The 19,079-nt window shown below is 33.8% G+C and overlaps 2 protein-coding genes across 2 annotated transcripts; both read right to left on the bottom strand.

The window, feature by feature from the left end:
* Positions 1-2,879: 2,879 nt before the first annotated feature.
* Positions 2,880-4,810, bottom strand: LOC120342802 (uncharacterized). Its single transcript, XM_039411783.2, has 4 exons — positions 4,637-4,810; positions 4,277-4,490; positions 4,051-4,196; positions 2,880-3,971 (listed from the first exon to the last, which is right to left on the bottom strand). The coding sequence occupies exons 1-4, from the start codon at positions 4,660-4,662 to the stop codon at positions 3,257-3,259; spliced, it is 1,101 nt and encodes a 366-aa protein (XP_039267717.2). The 5' UTR covers positions 4,663-4,810; the 3' UTR covers positions 2,880-3,256.
* Positions 4,811-7,609: 2,799 nt separating this feature from the next.
* LOC120342804 (uncharacterized) lies at positions 7,610-12,389 on the bottom strand. Its single transcript, XM_039411787.2, has 5 exons — positions 12,368-12,389; positions 11,130-11,202; positions 10,506-10,758; positions 10,079-10,236; positions 7,610-9,515 (listed from the first exon to the last, which is right to left on the bottom strand). The coding sequence occupies exons 2-5, from the start codon at positions 11,135-11,137 to the stop codon at positions 8,843-8,845; spliced, it is 1,092 nt and encodes a 363-aa protein (XP_039267721.1). The 5' UTR covers positions 11,138-11,202; positions 12,368-12,389; the 3' UTR covers positions 7,610-8,842.
* Between the last annotated feature and the right edge of the window lie 6,690 nt (positions 12,390-19,079).

Below are 19,079 nucleotides of genomic sequence, written 5' to 3'. Positions count from 1 at the left end.
TCTTCCCTATCTTAGCGGTATATTCAGAAACGAATATTATGTACTTGTGTCTGGATGGCAGAAGTAAACTATGATGATTCCAACTACGGACATTGACAACGTAAACTTATCCCTCGTTGGAGAACTTAAAACATTTTCGACGAGGTTTCTTATAGATTCGACATAAATTTGTATTTCAAGCAAGTTTTGAAGTAATAAAGCTGTTTGGCGATAAAACGAAAGACCAATGCTCGAATGTATGGACACGTAGACCAAAACGAAATATTTCACAAATTCCCAAAAATCATATCTTGGATAAAGCTGAACCTGTGGACCATCGTAACTTACAAGTACCGGTTCCCGGACTGTCATAGCTTTACCTGGTCCCGTGACAATGATATTTCACGCGTCTTGTGCCAACGTTGATTGAATGCTAAATGATTCGACTCACAACTGTATTATCTTTAGTAATATCATTTTAATAATGTTTGCTGAAATTGCTGAGAAGTATTGGAATCCTGAGCAGCATGTCAGCATTCATGCCTCGACATGGAAATGGACATTTTATTTTGAACGCCAACCAAACGTCGAAATCAAGGTTGTTCAAAATAATATGCGGGTGGTAGACGCAGCAAACGCCGTCACATTTTTCGACTTCCTGTTTGAAAACATGAACATGTAGTTGATGCTGCACAAACGTAGTTTTTGATTCGATCATCATTTCATCCGAAAATGGAGATGACCTAAAGATAAACTCGCCGTGATCAATATCAAATTCAATCCTTCCCACATGCGACATCCGTTAACTCTATTTAAGTTTCAAACCTGCTTTTGAATCGGTTGGTCATAACGATATAATTGACTTTAAAACATTAAAAGCAATTTTCCCACAAAACGTCCTACAATCGGAAACGATTTGATACTTTTCTGATATTTTGTTCTGATTTTCTGGTATATTTTGTTTGTCTGATATAAAAGACTGCTGCCTACTACCGCCAACAAGCTTTAAACTCGCACCTTGTGAAACTGTAAACATATCATTTTCGATTGTCCATTGAAGGGTCAGGTTATCAAATTAATTTTAAATCTACGTATGCGTTACTGAGATGACGACAGTTTGGCATATCAGTTACCATTCTGTCAACAATTTTGTTGTAAACATATGCAAATGTGGTTCGATATAGTTTGCTGAGTTTCAGATTTTAACCACAATGAATTACCTATATAGGAATTTCATAATATTCTGAAATGATCGTAATACTCTATACCAGGGCTACTCAACTGGCGGACCGCGTCCGAATCCGGACCTTTCGAGTATTTGATTCGGACCGCACCTAATTCTTTAGCTTGGATCATTAGCCCAACTTTTAAAGTTCCCTTTTATAAATGACTTTTATAGTTTTGCATATATATGTAAAGTAATGTAACACCATAAAAAACAATCTTGATTAGCCTAATAATTATTAGCCGGTCGAGGAAGTGTGCGAATAAGGATGCCAAAAAATGTGACTTCTGGAAAGACCGGACCCAAATAATTTTGAAGTTTTGTATGTGGATCTTCAATAGTTGAGTAGCCCTGCTCTATACCAGTGGTTCTCAAACGGTGGAGCGCGCGCACCACAAGGGGGCGAAGACGATATTTTGAAGAGGGGGGGGCTAATTGAAAATAAAAATATTATTAGATTTGATTTTGCCCGCCTTATTTTAAATATTTACATTTTTTATCGTTTAGATATTGCAGAGAGCTGTTGTGCCTTTTTTTATTACTTATCTGTTATATAACTTTCGCCTTACTATCTGTTATTTGTAGCTTATTGTTAGTTAGTCAGTTTTTTTTAGGGTGGGGTGTGATACTTGACAAATTCTCAAAAGGGGGCGCGGCCTAAAAAGTTTGAGAACCACTTCCCTATACCTATTTTTTACGAACGTTTTTATTTTTCGAGTAATTAATCACTACTTATTTTGATGTATCGTATAATTACAAAATTGCGACAAAAAGACTGAATTTAGAATTTGAAATAATTGAATTTTTTATATGGAAAATATGGCATATGCGCGTATATCCCGTCAACTGACTATTTTCTACTTATACTATATTCTGCCCAATCGATTCACGAGATCAGTGTTCAATCCGGACTTTGTTCTTCATTTTTCGGTATTATCAAAGAAAAATTTACACAAAAACCTAGCAGAAGCAAACAAACTCATTAACGAATCAGATGTATATTATAGCTTGCTCGATTGAAAATACTCAAATACTAATAATATTTATTTTTACTTGCTTGATGTGAGGCCACGAGTCTTCAACTAATATTGTGGATTGTTAACCATCGATGCGATAGAAGCCATATTCAGTGGTGGGATTTAACATTTTGAAATAGTGTTCTCGTCTGTATCCAAATCACTATATATGAGAAAGTTTACATAAATTTAACACATAACTTTCGAAACGCCAACTATAACGCTAGTCGTCAGCTGCGGTGCAAGTTACCCATTTAACGCAATCGTTTATTATCGTTTTTATATCTTAAATTGAAATCTAAAACTTTTCCATCGTTATTCATTTTGTGATTTTCATACAACCCTTTAATTACTTTCATTCGGCTTATTTCAATATTTTGTTCGTAAATCTTTATTGGTTGATGGACATATGTAATTTTTCTAATTATGTTATTTAGCAATAGTGAATCTTACACTCACAAGCATATTTGTGACACATTACACATTTTCATTGTTTTGAACCATTCACTAAGTCTTTAATCATTCACTAATTTCATTCCCGAAAATAACTAACGATTTTTTTTTTGTTTTGGATATTTTATTCTTTCTGATTCAATTTTCACTTTCCTATGTTATATACCAGAGAACAGTGCATGACTAGGAGTGGACCATGGACTGAATAAAGATCAAACCCCTTTATTTTAACCAGTTGGTGACAAAGAAGTTAAGCCAGCGCATTCCTAATTGGTTATTGGGCAAATAATTCAGCAACAATAATATTCCTAATTAGAAACTGGTATATTGATAAATAATAAAAGTAATAAAAAAAAATTAAAAACTAAATTTTTTTTCACGCAGGTGTTGCAAAAATAAAAATGAATTCGTCCACTTTGCAAATATAAATTAGAAATGTTCACAAAATAAAACTACGAAATAATTTTATGTTAAATAAATATCGTTAAACTACAAAATAGATATCATAAAAAATTATATTAAAGTTGCAGACATTAAAAGGTGATGTAGGATATATGTGGAATGGATGTTTTGATACATTTATTTATAATGTGCATTTCTCCGCTAAATTATAAAATCCCCTGATGCGCTTCAAGTACGACTGTTCAGATCCATGGTTGGTCGATATGCGACCACAATGCGAAAGTGCGTGACTAATTTTAGCGATTCCTCCGGTTTCGAGGGGATCCATTAACAGTACATTAACATTGAATGGTGAATCGCCAATCCCAAGCACAGGCTCTTCGTAATACGGAATATCTACAATTGATTGAAATCCATTCTTTTGATGAAAATGAACTGCTTGTCGACTGTGACTGATCATGAATATCATGGATCTCATTGATTTTTTTGAAGTTTTTTTAAATTTTTCATCTCCATGTATTGGACCATTTTTATCTCTATTTGTTCCGATGTGAACTGGAAGATTTCGGGTAGTTGACGAACGAGAGGTTGTTAAATATTCTACAGGATTAATCAATTTTTCTGAATCAGTTAGGTTCTCATAAAACTTGCGAAGTTTTTGGACGATGCCATGTAAATGTTCTTCTGATTTGACTCGACTTTTCCTAAATTCTTTTTCTTTGCAGGATTTGTTTTTTCGAATATTATTTATTATGTTCAGACATTCACTATAACTTAGACTTCCACGTCCCTTCCCTGCATACTTGGGATCAACCGCACAAAATATTCCATTCCATAACGGTACTTTAGTTGAACAAACGTGCTTTGATATATTTTCATATTCCCATTCTTCATATCTGAATATATATGTTAATCATTATTCATTTTTGAAAATTCAGACAATGCTAACAGTAAGTTATAAGAAATGTTACTCACTTTTCCATTCTTTCAAATGCTTCATGGTCGATTTCTCTCAATTTATATTTTTCATAAGCTTCGTAAAAATTATCAGCTTTTTCACATTCCCATCCTCCATAATCTTTAGCTGGAGGAACAACCATAGCTCCTCCGATAATTGTGTTCTGTATATGATATAGGAAAGTATTTATTTAATAAAAATGTAATATGAATCATTCATAATAAAATTACTTTCTACACTTACATCCTCAGCTGTTCTTCCTACTAAAAGAATAGAGTTTCCATTACGTATAGTGACATCATATATTGCTTCTAAATATTTTCTTAAAAATTTTGGTCTCGTTTGTTCGTTTGGTATTAAGTATTTATACAGAGAATAATGATGAAAAGCTCGAACGAAGCTTTCCCTGACTTCTGTCCAATCTTGTTCTCCATGTGATAGTTCAATACGGGTTTTGCTAAAAATAATCATATTTTATAGGCTACTGATACATGCATTTTCAATAAATTATAAATTACTGTATTCTAAAAAAATATTAAAAATTCAATGAAAAAAATTGATTGAATTAAAATTAAATTAAAATTTTGAATGAAAGTTACTGACTTTGTCATTTTCTTCTCTTTAGTCATCTGACTGTATCCTAGATATTGGAAAAAATATGATTCCTAATAACGTCACAATCGTCTGGTTTTTGAATGACTTTACTCGCTGTCTGTTCCTGAATATAAGTTTTGCTCTGATTCCGCTACTTTTATATATCAATCACATGACTCATTTTACGCCTTCTTCTTTGCAATAATACTCTAGAGGCATTTATAGGAAACAAGAGTTTTTTAAGTTTTTTCGATATCTGTCACGTTTATTTGTTTTCAATACAATTCCGCGAATAGAAAACCACAACGTTCTGTATTATTCTTCATAATACCACAAGCAGATTTATTAAATTGCTATTTTCGTCGAAGGCATATAAATTATTACAAGGCTGTCAGTAGCAAATACGCAAAACAAAATTTGTGCCAAAAGCTTTTCAATATCTTCAGTTATGTAGAATATATCGTGCATGCTCTCATTAGTCCTTGTCATTTACTCGAGTGTAAGTTTTCTTAACTTCAGGATTTGTGAGCATTACCGTATCATTACCGTAACAAATTCTTAAAATACTTAATATGGTATTGAGAATATTAGACTTGACGATTTTATCACGCTACGGAGTAAAAAATCTATTTATACTGTGATAAAGGCGACAAAAGTGAGAGTATTCAATTTCTTGATAGGTTTCACTTAGTATTTAAAGAAAATCTGACGTTTGGGCCAGATAAGACGTAAAAAGTATATTCATTTTGGATATAATTTAAAAAAGTGTTTTTATTTCAAATAAAATTTTCAAATGCAAACTTTTAATAAATTTGACTTTATTTTGATTTTTTTCATTATTAAATTGATCAGGTGCAATGGCATTGTTTATATTAGGTAGACGGCATTTTGAAAAACTATACGTACAAAATGAAATATCGCGAACATTGAGTTTATCAATCGATGAACTATCTCGTAAACCAGAGGTGGACAAAGTTCTTCGCAAGGGCCGCATTCAGAAAATCTTCAGTCGCATTTAATGGTGGCCGACATTGTTGAATTGAGGATGAAATTTTTGTAATATTGTTTTAACAATTTATAGTTTAGTTAGATACTTCAATTGAATATAGTTTCAAAATGAAGTTTTGTATGTAGTATGTAGTAAGATATTTTCTTAACTTTCTCCAAGTGCCGCATAAAATACTTTGGCAGGCGCATGCTCCCGCAGGCCGTAGTTCGTCCATCCCCATCCTAAACCTTGGCATCCTAGAATTTAGAATTTTTCAAATATACCTTCATCAGCATTTACTGTTCCACAAAAACCAACCAAATTATTGACGCAATTTTTCTATGGTGCGCTCAAAGCAACGTCACGTAAGAACGCTGAATAAAGTTACGTACTACATGTGTTTTGCGCCATAGAAAAATTTTGACGCATGCGTGTGTGTAAGACTGTGTTATTGAGTAAAAGTTTATATTTATACACATTCCCAACTTTTGTCACCGTATAAGTAAATATACCATCCGAAGAAATTTTATTCCATTTCAATTCATTACTGCAATAAATAGATTACCATTATTTTTGACAATTTAACAAAATACTTCTTTACTTTATATTTCTTTCATTTCAAGTGTAAATGAATAAAAAATAAAAAATACTGTTGGGATATTTCATTCAATATCATATGTGATATTTTCAACCAATTTATAGTTGATGCCACAATTCACCAAATATATACCAAAGGTTGCAATGAGGTCAAGCTATTGTGTTCAACAAGCGATCATAAGAGTCCTGAATTTTCAAAAAATATTTTGAAAATATGTATATTATCATAAGAAGACAAGTGTGAGCCATATGTAAATCGCAACATATCTTACATAAATATTTTCTGACTCTAGATTGAATACTGATCGATCATTACGTCACGGTCATAAATAACGTCATAATATGAATCGGTGACACCATAATCGACATGTAAATAAGTGAAAAATTTGTGTTGTTTGCTTCATAATGGAAAACCAATACGAAAAGTAAACACGTGAACATGTGCGTTTCTCCTGTTTCCACTTGGATGGATAAAGTAACGGGGATTTCTAGCGAGGTTTTATTGTATCTGATATTACACAGACATGTAGGTTAACCAATATTGTCACATAAAAACTTTTAATAGGTTTAAGATTGATTTATTTATAGCTTAATGTATTTGAAATAGTATAAAACGGGGGAGTTTATGCACCTTTTTATAAATTGTCTTGAGCGCATGTAGACACTAGACATCCATTTATAACACAAAGTAACGTGTTTCGTCAATCGTGTGCTCAGGGTTGTCATAGTCCTATTTTTACCTTTTTTATGTGTAAATTGACCCAAATTACGTGTTTGAATCTTTTAACTCGGGTGAAATATACCCTGTAATGAAAGTGATGGATCACTGCTTACCACTTCACATGATTTACCTAATATGGTAATAAATATGGAAATCGCTTTCTTGGATGATTATATTCACGTTCTAAATGGGGTGTCATGTTCCGTCAATACGTCGTAATAAAAGTATGATTTTATCAAAATTGTCATGTTGGTGTCAATGACCTGCTTCTATATACGTAGTATGTTCCCACATGCTATCTTGCATGATTTATCCCCGTACCACGAAAGCATCAGAAAAAATAAAGAACAAAATAGTATTATCGTTTTTTACAAGCTTTCCCATATGTGGACAATGTCCAAATGGTTACTTCACCTTTAAAAAGAATATGACGTCACATTTCCTCTAATGCCTGTGTTTTCATACTACGACGCCATTCCGTTAAATTGGATGTGCAGTAAAGGCTATATATTACAAAATATCAGTACGCACAAGCCGAAACGAACAGTAAATTTTCATACCATATTTTTTAGACATAATATCCTGTTAAATGCAACATCCCACTTCCCCATCTGATATCACAAAAGCAGATTCTTTTTATAAATTTTTTTTTTTTTGCAAAGTCGACGAAAAGGTATTAGTTAAAATGTCATTGAGCAAAATTGATGAAACATATCTTATGAGAGTATAGCATTATAACACTGTGTACCATCGATTGAGCGAGATGGTACAACATGAGACATTATTTCCTTCATTTCACACATAATAAGTATAATTTCCTGCCTTTGTTGCAATAGGAAATTACACTAAAAGTCCGTGTGTTGGTTTTGCTCGATTGCCATTGCAGAAAGCTTGTCTCGAAACATTTAAGTCACATTTATCCTCGTCTCTTAATCCACAACAAAGCTGTTTGCGGTCAGTGCATGGGTAATTGAAACTCAATGCTCAGATTATGGAAATATAAGTAAGCGTGAAAAATATCATGAAATATCAAACACTCCTAATCGGATAAGTTGGTGACTGACATTTAGGTTTCTATACAATGTTAAAAATGCCACAAATTCACTGATATCATGCGGTAAAGTCACCTAAGCCTTCATTCGGCCAAGCACCTACCCATGTATAAAAAATGTCTATAGATTTAAAAAACAACGAAACGAAAAAAAATTTACTCCTATTTTATTACGGTAAATAATATGCATCCCTGAAAGATGCCAAGTTACGAATTGGTGCAACAAAAATTTGATGTGTTCTAAAAATGGACTATTAAGAGGTCAATCGGCATGAAGTCTGGGGTATGGGTCGTTGATTTTCCATAGTGTTCTTCAATAATAATTTCACATTGCAATATTTTCATTTCCATTTTTTAGAGCGTCAGATTTCCTGCATGTATTAAGGTCAATTTTACGTAGTCTTAGAATTTCAATGGACCGCAACAATGAGGGCTTGGGAATTGAACTAATAAAAAGTTCGAGCAAGTTTGTATCAAACATCAAAAGGGAAATTCGTTTAGTGGTGCAGTTTATTAGATTTAACTAGAACCGATACGCCAAGATAGGAAATTTTATTATATTGCGCCTAATTATTAATGTACGGGTTCGGGTTAATTTGATCAAACTTTGTGCACGTTTGTTAAGATATTTCAATAACGCATCCGATTTTGACTAGCAATTCTTACGGCCATGCTTATATATAAGACTATAAAGGTTCGATTTTAGGACAATTGATTTTTGCTACCAAAAAATCGAAGTCCCATCTCCCATAGTATGCGCAACATTGTCACTACTAGAGGAATGTGACTTTTGGTTGACGAACTTCTCTTTAGCATCACCTAACGACAAAAATGCTGTCTCGTACAAAACAAAGATTTTTAATTATCATTGAATTCGTGGAACAGTTCTGATAATTTACCTCTGCCAAATAAGTCGCACACAAGTACGTATTCCGCTAAGATTGTTTGAACAGCGCAATCGTCAAATAAAACTGGTTCTTCAAATTGCTGTGTTAAAACACAATTAAACCCATTTCTTTTATGAAACTCAACAGCACGCTGACTTTGACTCAGCATTATCATCAAGGGAACATTTTCTATCTTCCTACAGCATACTTTCGTCGAAGTTATAGATGAATGTTTTGCCTTTTCGTAAAACCTACTTTGTAATGGACGATGGTGATGGCTGAGCAATGATAAACTGTGAATAATTGAAGCCCAAAATTTATTGTTCTGGAACATGGAGTTTGTGGGCTTCATGTATTTTGCTTGTTCTTTACTGTCGCAAGTAGGCATCACTTTATCAACTACACGTAAAGTACAACTTTCAGTTTCCGTCGTGTTTCTTTTTCTCGCTATTACAGGCATTTGAATTCTATCCTGGCTTCTCATATAAGCTTGAACAACGATTTGCATACAGTCTGCATAGTTCATTGTTCCCACACCAGCATTCGCGTACAAAGGATCAATGGCGCAGAATACTCCATTCCAAATTGGAACATGTAAAGCAAATAATTTGCTTATGATGTGTTTCGTCTCCCAGGCTTCAAAACTAAATGAGAATTTGAAAATCTTATGTTTATGCTGCTATGTCATTTTCAAATCTTTTAAAATTTTTCATTTTTCATCGAAAAAATAGTTTACATCGTAGAGAATCATAATTTGTAGATGGATGGTTTTCGTAAATTAAAATACCCTTTGTCACTGAATGTTAATAATATGCGATAAAAACTTTTTACAAAGCAATGTCGTCTTAAGAATCACTTTTCATGTCCGCATCTTCTTATCAGAAAAAGTACACATGGAAGGAACAGGCAGAAGCAGGTGACAGAACCCTTTATGTACTATTTTTATCAGAAAGGGCACCACACACATCAAATTTAAATAAATAGGGTGTAACATTTTGCTTGAACCTTCCAATTTAACACGTATGTTTTTTTGCGTATGTTTTTTCAATCTTGATTACCAAGCTTCAATCAAATTAGCGTCATGGAGAATTTCTCCACAAACGGGCGCTATTACGCCGCTACTAGTCGGAATTTAATTTATGTTGAATTAGGTATATTCACCTTGAAGTAGATTCTAATATTGATGTTTTTAATTTTCCAAAATTACCTAATCAATCTTTCAAAAGCAAATTCATCAACTTCATGCAGTCGGAATTTTCTGTAGGCTTGTTCGTAAACGTCATCATCTTCATGTTCCCATCCGATACCATCTTTTGCTGGAGCAGTAAGCAGAACACCACCAATTATCTTCGTTCTAGATGACGTCTTATTTGAGAAGAATGGAAGTTTTAAAACAAGTTTCATAGTTAATATTTTCAACTCTAAACATCATCTACCATGCAATTAAGTGTGTGTGTGTGTGTGCCAGATCTGTTAATTAACACGGGAACAAATACATTTATACCAAACCTTATGTATCAAACTACGTTCAACGTAAGTGTAACATAAATGCATAAGACATTGATTCTAATTTCAAGATCTCTTCATATATAAATTATAAAAGTAGTAATTATACATGCATATCATAAATTCACCTCATCCTTCTGTTTTGCATTGGTTGAATTACTTTCATTATCTTGCATCAAGTGAACACAAACAAGCAGTGAGTTTCCGTTTCTAACAGTGACATCGTAGTGAGCCTCCAAATATCTCCTAAGAAACTCTTCTCGTTTGTTTAGTTCTGGCATCACATATTCAAACAAAGGGTATCCAAAAAACGCTCTGACAAAACACAATTTTAGTTGATTCCAATCATCCTCCCCACGACAAAGTTTGACATAAGTTTTTCTGAAAAGGTGAAAATGAAATTCGCAAAATGATCTTCAGACAATTATTCGAAGAAATTAATTGTTTGAAAATACATGTAACTTCTAATCAACAAGCTGCTGACAATAATTGGGTTCACGGATACTGCTACATGTCACAATCGTAATGCCTATAGTGATTTCAAAATTGTTGAATACGTGGGTAGGAATATGTATCGTGTTTGCTATCCGTTCTGATATAAACGACTACTGACAGTCTTACTCCTTTTATGCTAAACTCCAGCTCAAATAGCGCATACGTTTAGCCAATAACGAAATCAAAGCGTGTATATGCTTGGGTGATACTGAATAGATTCATCTGCTCGAAAAGTAACTAAAACCAACAAAAATTACCTCGACATCGCCACCGCAATTGCTTCGTAGCTTGGTTGCTTTTGGAATTAGTCTTCTTGCATTCAAGAATGAACTGTTACATCCAAGTTCATAAGAGTTGAAATATGATGAACATAAATAAAAATTCAAAATAATCTGTATTCTGTAGCATATAATAATATCTAAGTTCAATTATCATTAGGATAACCCTCTGTCAACAAACTTTGCACTTCTCGACTAGCACTCAATTTCTCAGGGTATTATGTACTGTTGGCAAATATAACAATTCGAGGAATTCGGATAAACGATAGCAAATCACTCACTATTGAGTCTGCGATAAATACAATTTATGTCTTCAACTGTATCTCCCAACGATGTCTCTCACTTGATTGATTACGAGCTTCCTCGCGAAATACCTGACCCGTGAGTCTTTACAAGCAGTAGCATAATGCATACTTGTACACTTGAAAACGCAGACCGGTTTTCTTAGAAATGGATATATTGTTTGGCTACGCAATTTATATTCTGAACGAGTGATGTAGCATTTTTCGAGTTACAATACAATGCGGTATTTCTATAATTATCCACTACATTTATGAGCTTAGTAAATGTCATGAGATACGCAAATAAGTAATAACAAGGTATTTGAAGTAGGTTTTGGTTTGAATATGAATTAAATTCGTATTATCATTATATGGAATGTTTGTCGGTATTAAATGAGCGCCAACAGCCGGTTAGACATATATCGGAAATTTAGAAAATCAAGTTACAAACTATAAGCAAAAATTAAAATAAACAAAATCCTGAACTACGTGTATGAGTAGCAACACCATAGCGTGTGTTTAGTTAGATCACACCGGTCTTAGTACCTTTTACCATCCAGTTATCTGACGTGCTGCAGCGACTATGTTTTTTGTACTAAGTATTTTCTGTACTATGTAAGATCAGAAGCGCAATTTGTTTACCAATAATCCTAGAATTGGACAAAAATAAAAACTATACGTGACAAACTGCATGTTCGTACACTTTATACTTCGCTTAAACCCTGACTGTCAACCTCAATATAAAATAGTTGACCAACAGCAAATATATTTGCTCAAGAACAATCTGTTCGTTTCTGTTTGAACATGCCGACGCTGATTTATATTTTGGAAAACCTCTCATTTGGAAGTCCGTTCTTAGCGTAGGGTATATTTGTTTCCAATGAGAATGGTATAGTACCTTTTTGTAAGCGACAAATGAAATTTGAAAATACTCACCTAGTGAGTTGACTCTACCGTGTCAAAAGACATGAGATATCCACCTAGACATAAAAAAGCTTTAATAATAGCAGTATTGGTTTTATTTATTTATATATAATATAAACTATGCTATGAAAATTATAAAAAACAGAACACATTTCAATTTTAAAAACTGAGATTATTCACTGTGTTATTTTGTCATACACCATTTTTATTTTATACACTTAATCCATAATCTTTCATTCATAGTCATAGTCAAGTTTATTTTTTCCGACCAATAAAATAACAAACAGATACAATGCAAAATAGTTGAGAACTTAATTTTACTGGGGAAGGGAAGACGCGAAGAACCAAAGATGGTTATCTAGCAGCGGCATCCAAGGTTCGGCTATCTAATTAAAATTTAGAAGATCGATATTTTGTTAGACACATAGTGGACCTGTGGATCGTTTTTGTTATTTTGTTGTTATGCTTTTCCTTTTCAATACTAGACCAATTGCTTTGAAATTTTCATTAGTCAAGGATTGATTATTTAGCTAGAAGGCTATAACTTTTATTTATTTCAAATATTTCTGTGAGCTCTATGGGATTCGTTTTTTTGTGTGCTTTGACGTCACCAAAATGTGCGCACCTTGTGGCGGACGCATATCGTGCTCAACAAACGCCGGCGGATCTCGTGAAAGTGTAGAGTTTTATGGGGAACGGTAAACTGTGGGACCTGATCTGGTAATACAGAAGTGACTCGGATCAATCATAAAGAATGGATCATTGTCACAGGACCGGGAAAAGTTATGGCAGTCCACGTACCGCTACCGGTACCCCGATACAGGTAGGCCTACTGATAAGTTACTGCATATGGTTTTGGGAAGTTTTTTATGGGGAATGGTAGACTGCGGTACCTGATCTGGTAAAACAAAAGTGACTCGGATCACTTGGTATTTCAATTTACGTTGAAACTGAATTTTGAACAATGGATCATCGTCCCAGGAACTGGAAAAGCTATGACAGTCCTCACACACGTTCCCGATACTGCGATACAGGTAGGCCTACTGGAAAATCACCGCATATGATTTTCGGGAAACTGATGATAAAATATTTCGTTTTCCCTTCCATATCCACATATTTGAGCATATCTCTCTTGTTATTATTCAATATTGTTCTTGGCGAGAAATTATGACGACACTAGGTTGTATCGAAGAGTCACGCATCCATCAGAGAGCAAGTTAGGGTATTCCCCGTTCATAAGACTGCATTCTAGTGGGTATTGTTCAAATCTTATTATTGTAAACCTACTTTTTATCCATATTGAAAAATATATACCGTGACGTGAACCATGTAAGCCAAAACTCCTTCACCAAATTTCATGCTTATATTACATAGCACCATATTGCAAGATTCGAATAAGTTGAGCATTGTTGCTCCAGGCTTTAAATAGGTTTTTTATATAGATTATACAAAATATTTATTTATAATTTCTAGGAGTACGGAAGTATGATTATCCTTATCGTGCCATGTATATTTCCATATATATATATATATATATATATATATATTTTATTGTTTATTTCTTGTTTTGTCGTAATCAAGGTCTACTTATGAAACCCATTCCCCTCTATGCAGCAGTACCTTCCACTTGCTAAACGTGTCGTAAATTACTGAAAAATAAGTAGAGAGTGACCAATGCTTCACGAAGAATAATGAAATTGATTAAGTGTCAAGCTTCATTCATCTCTTGTCTGGACTGTCACAATTACCCCGGTGGCGCACGTTCGTATCATTACCATGGATTCTTTCCTTTCTGATTTGTGTTTTGCTTTTGTTTTCAGGGTGAGGTTTAAATAATCTTTCTGTACCTCTCCATTTCTCTATTTCCCTTCCCTCTCTCTGTCAGAGAAAATGTAAATGAATTAATACTCTAATATAAGAATATTAGTTTTTAGCTACTACTTTCATGTACTATAAATTTGAAACCGATTGACGCATTAGCTACGGTTTTACCTTCGCCTCAACAGCAACAAATCATCAAAACGATTCACCTAACATTAACATTCTTTATGAAAGCAGTTTAATATAAAAGGAAAAGTGATCTCGAGCAAATGGTGGCCTACTGGTGTTATTGGGTAGTATACTATGCAAAGTCGTGGAGATTCGTCATTTTACGTCTTGGTGTCCATTAGGATCAATACAAAACCATAACATGGATACAAAACTTAAATTGAAGCAATATATAATTTGAAGTTGAACTAATCTACATGGTTACTGGCATTAAATGAGTTGTAGGCTCTTAATTTCAAAATTTGCAAAGAAAACCTCAATACGCAAATACTATCTCGGCCTCGGCCTAGTGCTGTCCAAGAACCCGTAACGATAGCGATAGCGCTCGATACAGATAAAAAAAAACGCCCTGCCAAGTAATAAACAAATATGGCCTTACCTGGAGCTTCCTTTAATCGTAGCCGGTCGTTAACCGTTCTTTTCAGGAGCCCATGCAATATACGATATCATCGTATTGGCATCGTTTGATCGTGTTGTGAATTGTGATCATATCCAATCAATTCTTCACACATTGTCTTCGACAACGCCCAAAACAATAGCCTTCAGCTCCTATTTGACATTGTCGCGTCATGGCCATTGTCTGAGTCGCATTTATTGAAAGAGGCTTTATATAGCGAAGCACTTACATTAGCTTGCATGAAACATATCGATAAAAAGAACAAAAATGGACAACTGCATTTTTGGATCTCGAAATAAGGGATTTTCAATTTTTTTAGTTGAGTGGCGCCCCAATGAAACGTCCCATAGGCCCGAGGAACCCATTTGCACGCATTTGAACCCATCTTCAGTTGTCGTTTATTGTCTGAATTGTGTAAACAATATTTATGTATTATATAATTATAAGAACCTAATTCTGTTGAAATAAAATGATTTTTAAAGTGTATAAAGTTTAATAACAATGATTATGTTCAAACAATATGAATATATTAATATATGCTCTAGGATTTGAATGAAAACCTGCGGAACCCCATGTACTGGCACGGTGGGGTGTCGCGGAACCAACCCCGGTTGAAATCCGATGTTCACTCCTCATAATTTTGCCATCAAATATTTTGGCAGAAATCGTTTTATAAGTTGCGAGTAATTCATTTTCAGACATGACAGAGTGATTAATCGTGAGATTAGCACGATCTTCTATTTTGCCACTAAACGTACCGCGATGAACTTCTAAATCCAATTTTTGCCTTTTGAGATTTCATGATAAATTTCAAACAAGTTGTTTACGTCGAATCATTGTTACGCGAGACATGAGGGTGGGGAATATAAACATCGATTAATACCTTAAAAAATTTCCGCTGATGGATTTGTTTGTTTTCAATATCGATGTCACACAATAAGTAACAGCTAAAAATAAAAACGGCGAAAAATGCAGATAAATTTTAAAATGGTAAGTTATGCAAACAATAAATTGCAAAAAATAGTAGCGAGCTATATTTAATATTGGTAATAGATAAACACCGATGACATTTTCACGTATGATAATATTGAATTGTCATCTAAAAATGTGTTTTTTTACATCTTACTTTATATACTATATGTCAAAACTGTAATTATTCCAGCATTATCGTATGATTCTTAACTGCAAATTCAATGGCATATCTACTGACTTGATAAACTATTTCAATATATAAACACAGTCAGTTATACTCATTAGTTCAAACTACTTTGTTTCACAAAATTTCGATTCACTCGGTACAATATATTTTGTGTAGCTGATAACACAGCAATATAAAATCCCTCAATTATATTTTAATTGTTTTAGCTCACTCTAATATAGAATCAATTTATTTTAAATATTCTAAATAAGGGTCCTAACATCTTCATCTCTTAATTATTGCATGAACGATGAAGTTAAATGTTTGTTTAAAAACTCGTGTCTGTCTGTACTTTGCGCTTTCGTGTAATATCAAGTTACCCTAAAATGTCTGTAAAACTGTGTATTTTCTACAGTAGGTGTTGTTTTAGTCTCTTCTCAAAGCCATCAACGCGAAAACAATTTAAATATAATTTTTCTAACGTGTAGCTTTGTTATTATTCGCGGCTTATAATAGAAAATACAACATCAGCATGTTTAGATTGATTTTATCTGTTATAAACTGCTGGCAAACCATCCGACAACGAACGTGAATTTTCTATATAAAAGGCAAGATCTTCCAAAATATTAAATCATATTTTCGGTGCGAACACTCACGACAAAGAAGCAGAAATTGTCATTAATATTTCAGTTGATACTTGTTTAAATCTGAAATAAAAACTTATGATGAATGCAAGATTAACTAAAGCAATTGTTTTGTTTTATTTGCTATCTACTATTGTATTAATCTCAGCTGACGATTCTCCGTCTTCTTTTGCTCGGAATTCAAGGTTAGTAAAATTAAACATAGGTTAAGATCATAGCATGTAAAAAATTAAATAAGTACATAAAATTCTACAATTTACTTTCAGGGTAGACTTAACACCTCCGCCGCCTTTATTTTGGTGGCCAACGAATGGACGAAGAAAAAGATCAATTATATTGGGTAAGGCCGCAATATTAAGCTTCTTGTTACCCGCTTTATTTAACTTATATCAGCAAAGCACATGAATCAAATCATTATTATTTGGCATTGAAAAATTATATATCAAAAAGTAAAAAAAAAATTCTTTATTTTACAGATGAAGATCCATTCTTTGATTTTGAATAGTGACTGAAATCGATGTTTAACTCAGAACAACTATTCAACGTCCTTGCTTCAAGAAAATATGACGATACGTTATTTAATTTTATGACGACGATTATTTAATCTGATATAATATTAAATTATTATTCCTCATTATTTATAACATCTTAACATCCCCAAATCTATTGTTCGAAGAAAATTGACATTTGTTAATTTATATGTAAATATGGATTAGCATAATGTCTTTTACCAATTGTGCATCATTCTAAATATCATTACGGTATATTGGAAACTTAACTGGAAAACGAGGACGTTTCCAACAGTTGCGAAAAGAACTCGTATTCAAAGGTGACCGTACATTTGAACCCCTGTGTATATCCGCGGGTTCAATCTATATGCGGGCGCTAGAACCCATGGGTTAGGCCTAGGGTTAGTATGGGTTCAAATATCTGTGAAACAAAAAAAAATTTCATAGGTGCAATAGTATGCAGGTACAATTGTCGTGGGTTCAAATGTACGTGGGTTCAAATGTAATGAAACCGTATCCAAGCAAACTGAAACAACGCGCTCATAATACGTAGCGAATCTAAGATGAATAAATGTCGTTTGTCATTTCATTTTTATGTAATATTTCTACACATGTGTCAAATAATTTTTCATTGCATTATATTTATTAATTAAATATGTCGATGCACAATTTGTTTCTTTGTGGGTATTATGTTTAAGCTCATTGCCTGATGCTCTCGCATCATGTGTGAATTAGTGCCGGTTGGGTGTACTGATGCTTTGCAGGCCATGTTAAATTTTGACCGATTTTGTTATTGTATATATATATATGAAATATACTTTGACAATAATTAACTCAATCTATAGTATACAACGCAACCACCCTAAAGTGGGAAAAATACTCTTTATCTGGTATATCAATAGAGTTTCCGTTTTTCGAACACACGATATAACAATGTTATAACTTAAATGCATACTGACTGTAAACTCATTGTTCGCTGATTTTTTTGGACATTCATTGGTCCACAGATTTTATAAAACCCAATAGTGTCGTTAGCGCAGAATTATAGACTTAAAACTTCATATCAAATGGCAAATCAAACAATAAAACTCTGTAAAGAGACAATATAAGTTTAGAGGTTTTCAATTATTTTGTATCAGTGGCGTGTCTAGAGGGGGGCGAAAGAGGCAGCCGCCCCGGGCAGCACGTTGTAGAGGGCAGCAGAACCAAGCTGTAGAGTTGGCGTTATTACACATGTGTTTCTATATGTGTTTTCTATTTAATTAACAGCTGACATTATGCGTTCAATCTTGTGTGACTAACTGTGGTGTCTGTGGTGAGTCCACAATGGATGTTTCCCCGACCATGACCCCAGAAAATTTCTTCCTATCATATTTTACAACATTTTTTGGTGCTCATTTTAAGAGTGGTTTCGCGAGTTAGCGCCTTGAACTGGTTTATATGTTTCAAACAATCATTTCAATTTAAAATATTCAACCCTGTTATTTAAAAGTACCGGTAGGAAAGTTTAGCCTCGTCTATCACAGCTATTTTTGACTGATTTTTGATTACCGCAATTAAACCATATATATAAGAAGACAGTATATTCGCACGCACGTACATTTGCACTCAGAACAATTGTATCTGCTTACTTTTCCATCACGGACAATTGCACCCACGTACAATTGAACTCACTGACATTTTCACCTATGTACTTTCGCACCCGTGGACATTTGCTCCTAGTACATTTGCACCCGCGGACATTTGCACCCGCGTACGTTTGCACCCACGTACCACTGCACTCGCGTACATTTGCGCCAACGTACAATTGAACCCGCGTAAATTTGCACTCATGAACATTTGCGCCCACGGATATTCGCAACTATGGACACTTGAACTCATGGAATTTCGCACCGGGAAACATTTACACCCATTGATACCAGTCTTTGAATTAAAAGAGATACCATTTCCATTTTTGCAAAAATAGGGACATCCTAATGTTATATTT

This window comes from Styela clava, chromosome 3, assembly GCF_964204865.1.
Source record: "Styela clava chromosome 3, kaStyClav1.hap1.2, whole genome shotgun sequence".
Classification (NCBI taxonomy): domain Eukaryota; kingdom Metazoa; phylum Chordata; class Ascidiacea; order Stolidobranchia; family Styelidae; genus Styela; species Styela clava.
The sequence above is the reverse complement of the archived record's forward strand: the minus strand, read 5'-3'. Positions and strand labels throughout refer to the sequence as shown.

Bases quoted from the DNA above. Each gene is read 5' to 3' on its own strand.
- LOC120342802 (XM_039411783.2), bottom strand. From the start codon at position 4,662: ATGACTAAAGAGAAGAAAATGACAAA. The intron at 4,491-4,636 runs GTCAGTAACTTT...GATTATTTTTAG, and splicing joins AAAGAGAAGAAAATGACAAA to CAAAACCCGTATTGAACTAT. The intron at 4,197-4,276 runs GTAAGTGTAGAA...TATCATATACAG, and splicing joins TAGGAAGAACAGCTGAGGAT to AACACAATTATCGGAGGAGC.
- LOC120342804 (XM_039411787.2), bottom strand. The intron at 10,237-10,505 runs GTGAATTTATGA...TTCTCAAATAAG, and splicing joins ATGCAAAACAGAAGGATGAG to ACGTCATCTAGAACGAAGAT. The intron at 9,516-10,078 runs GTAATTTTGGAA...ATTCTCATTTAG, and splicing joins GCTTTTGAAAGATTGATTAG to TTTTGAAGCCTGGGAGACGA.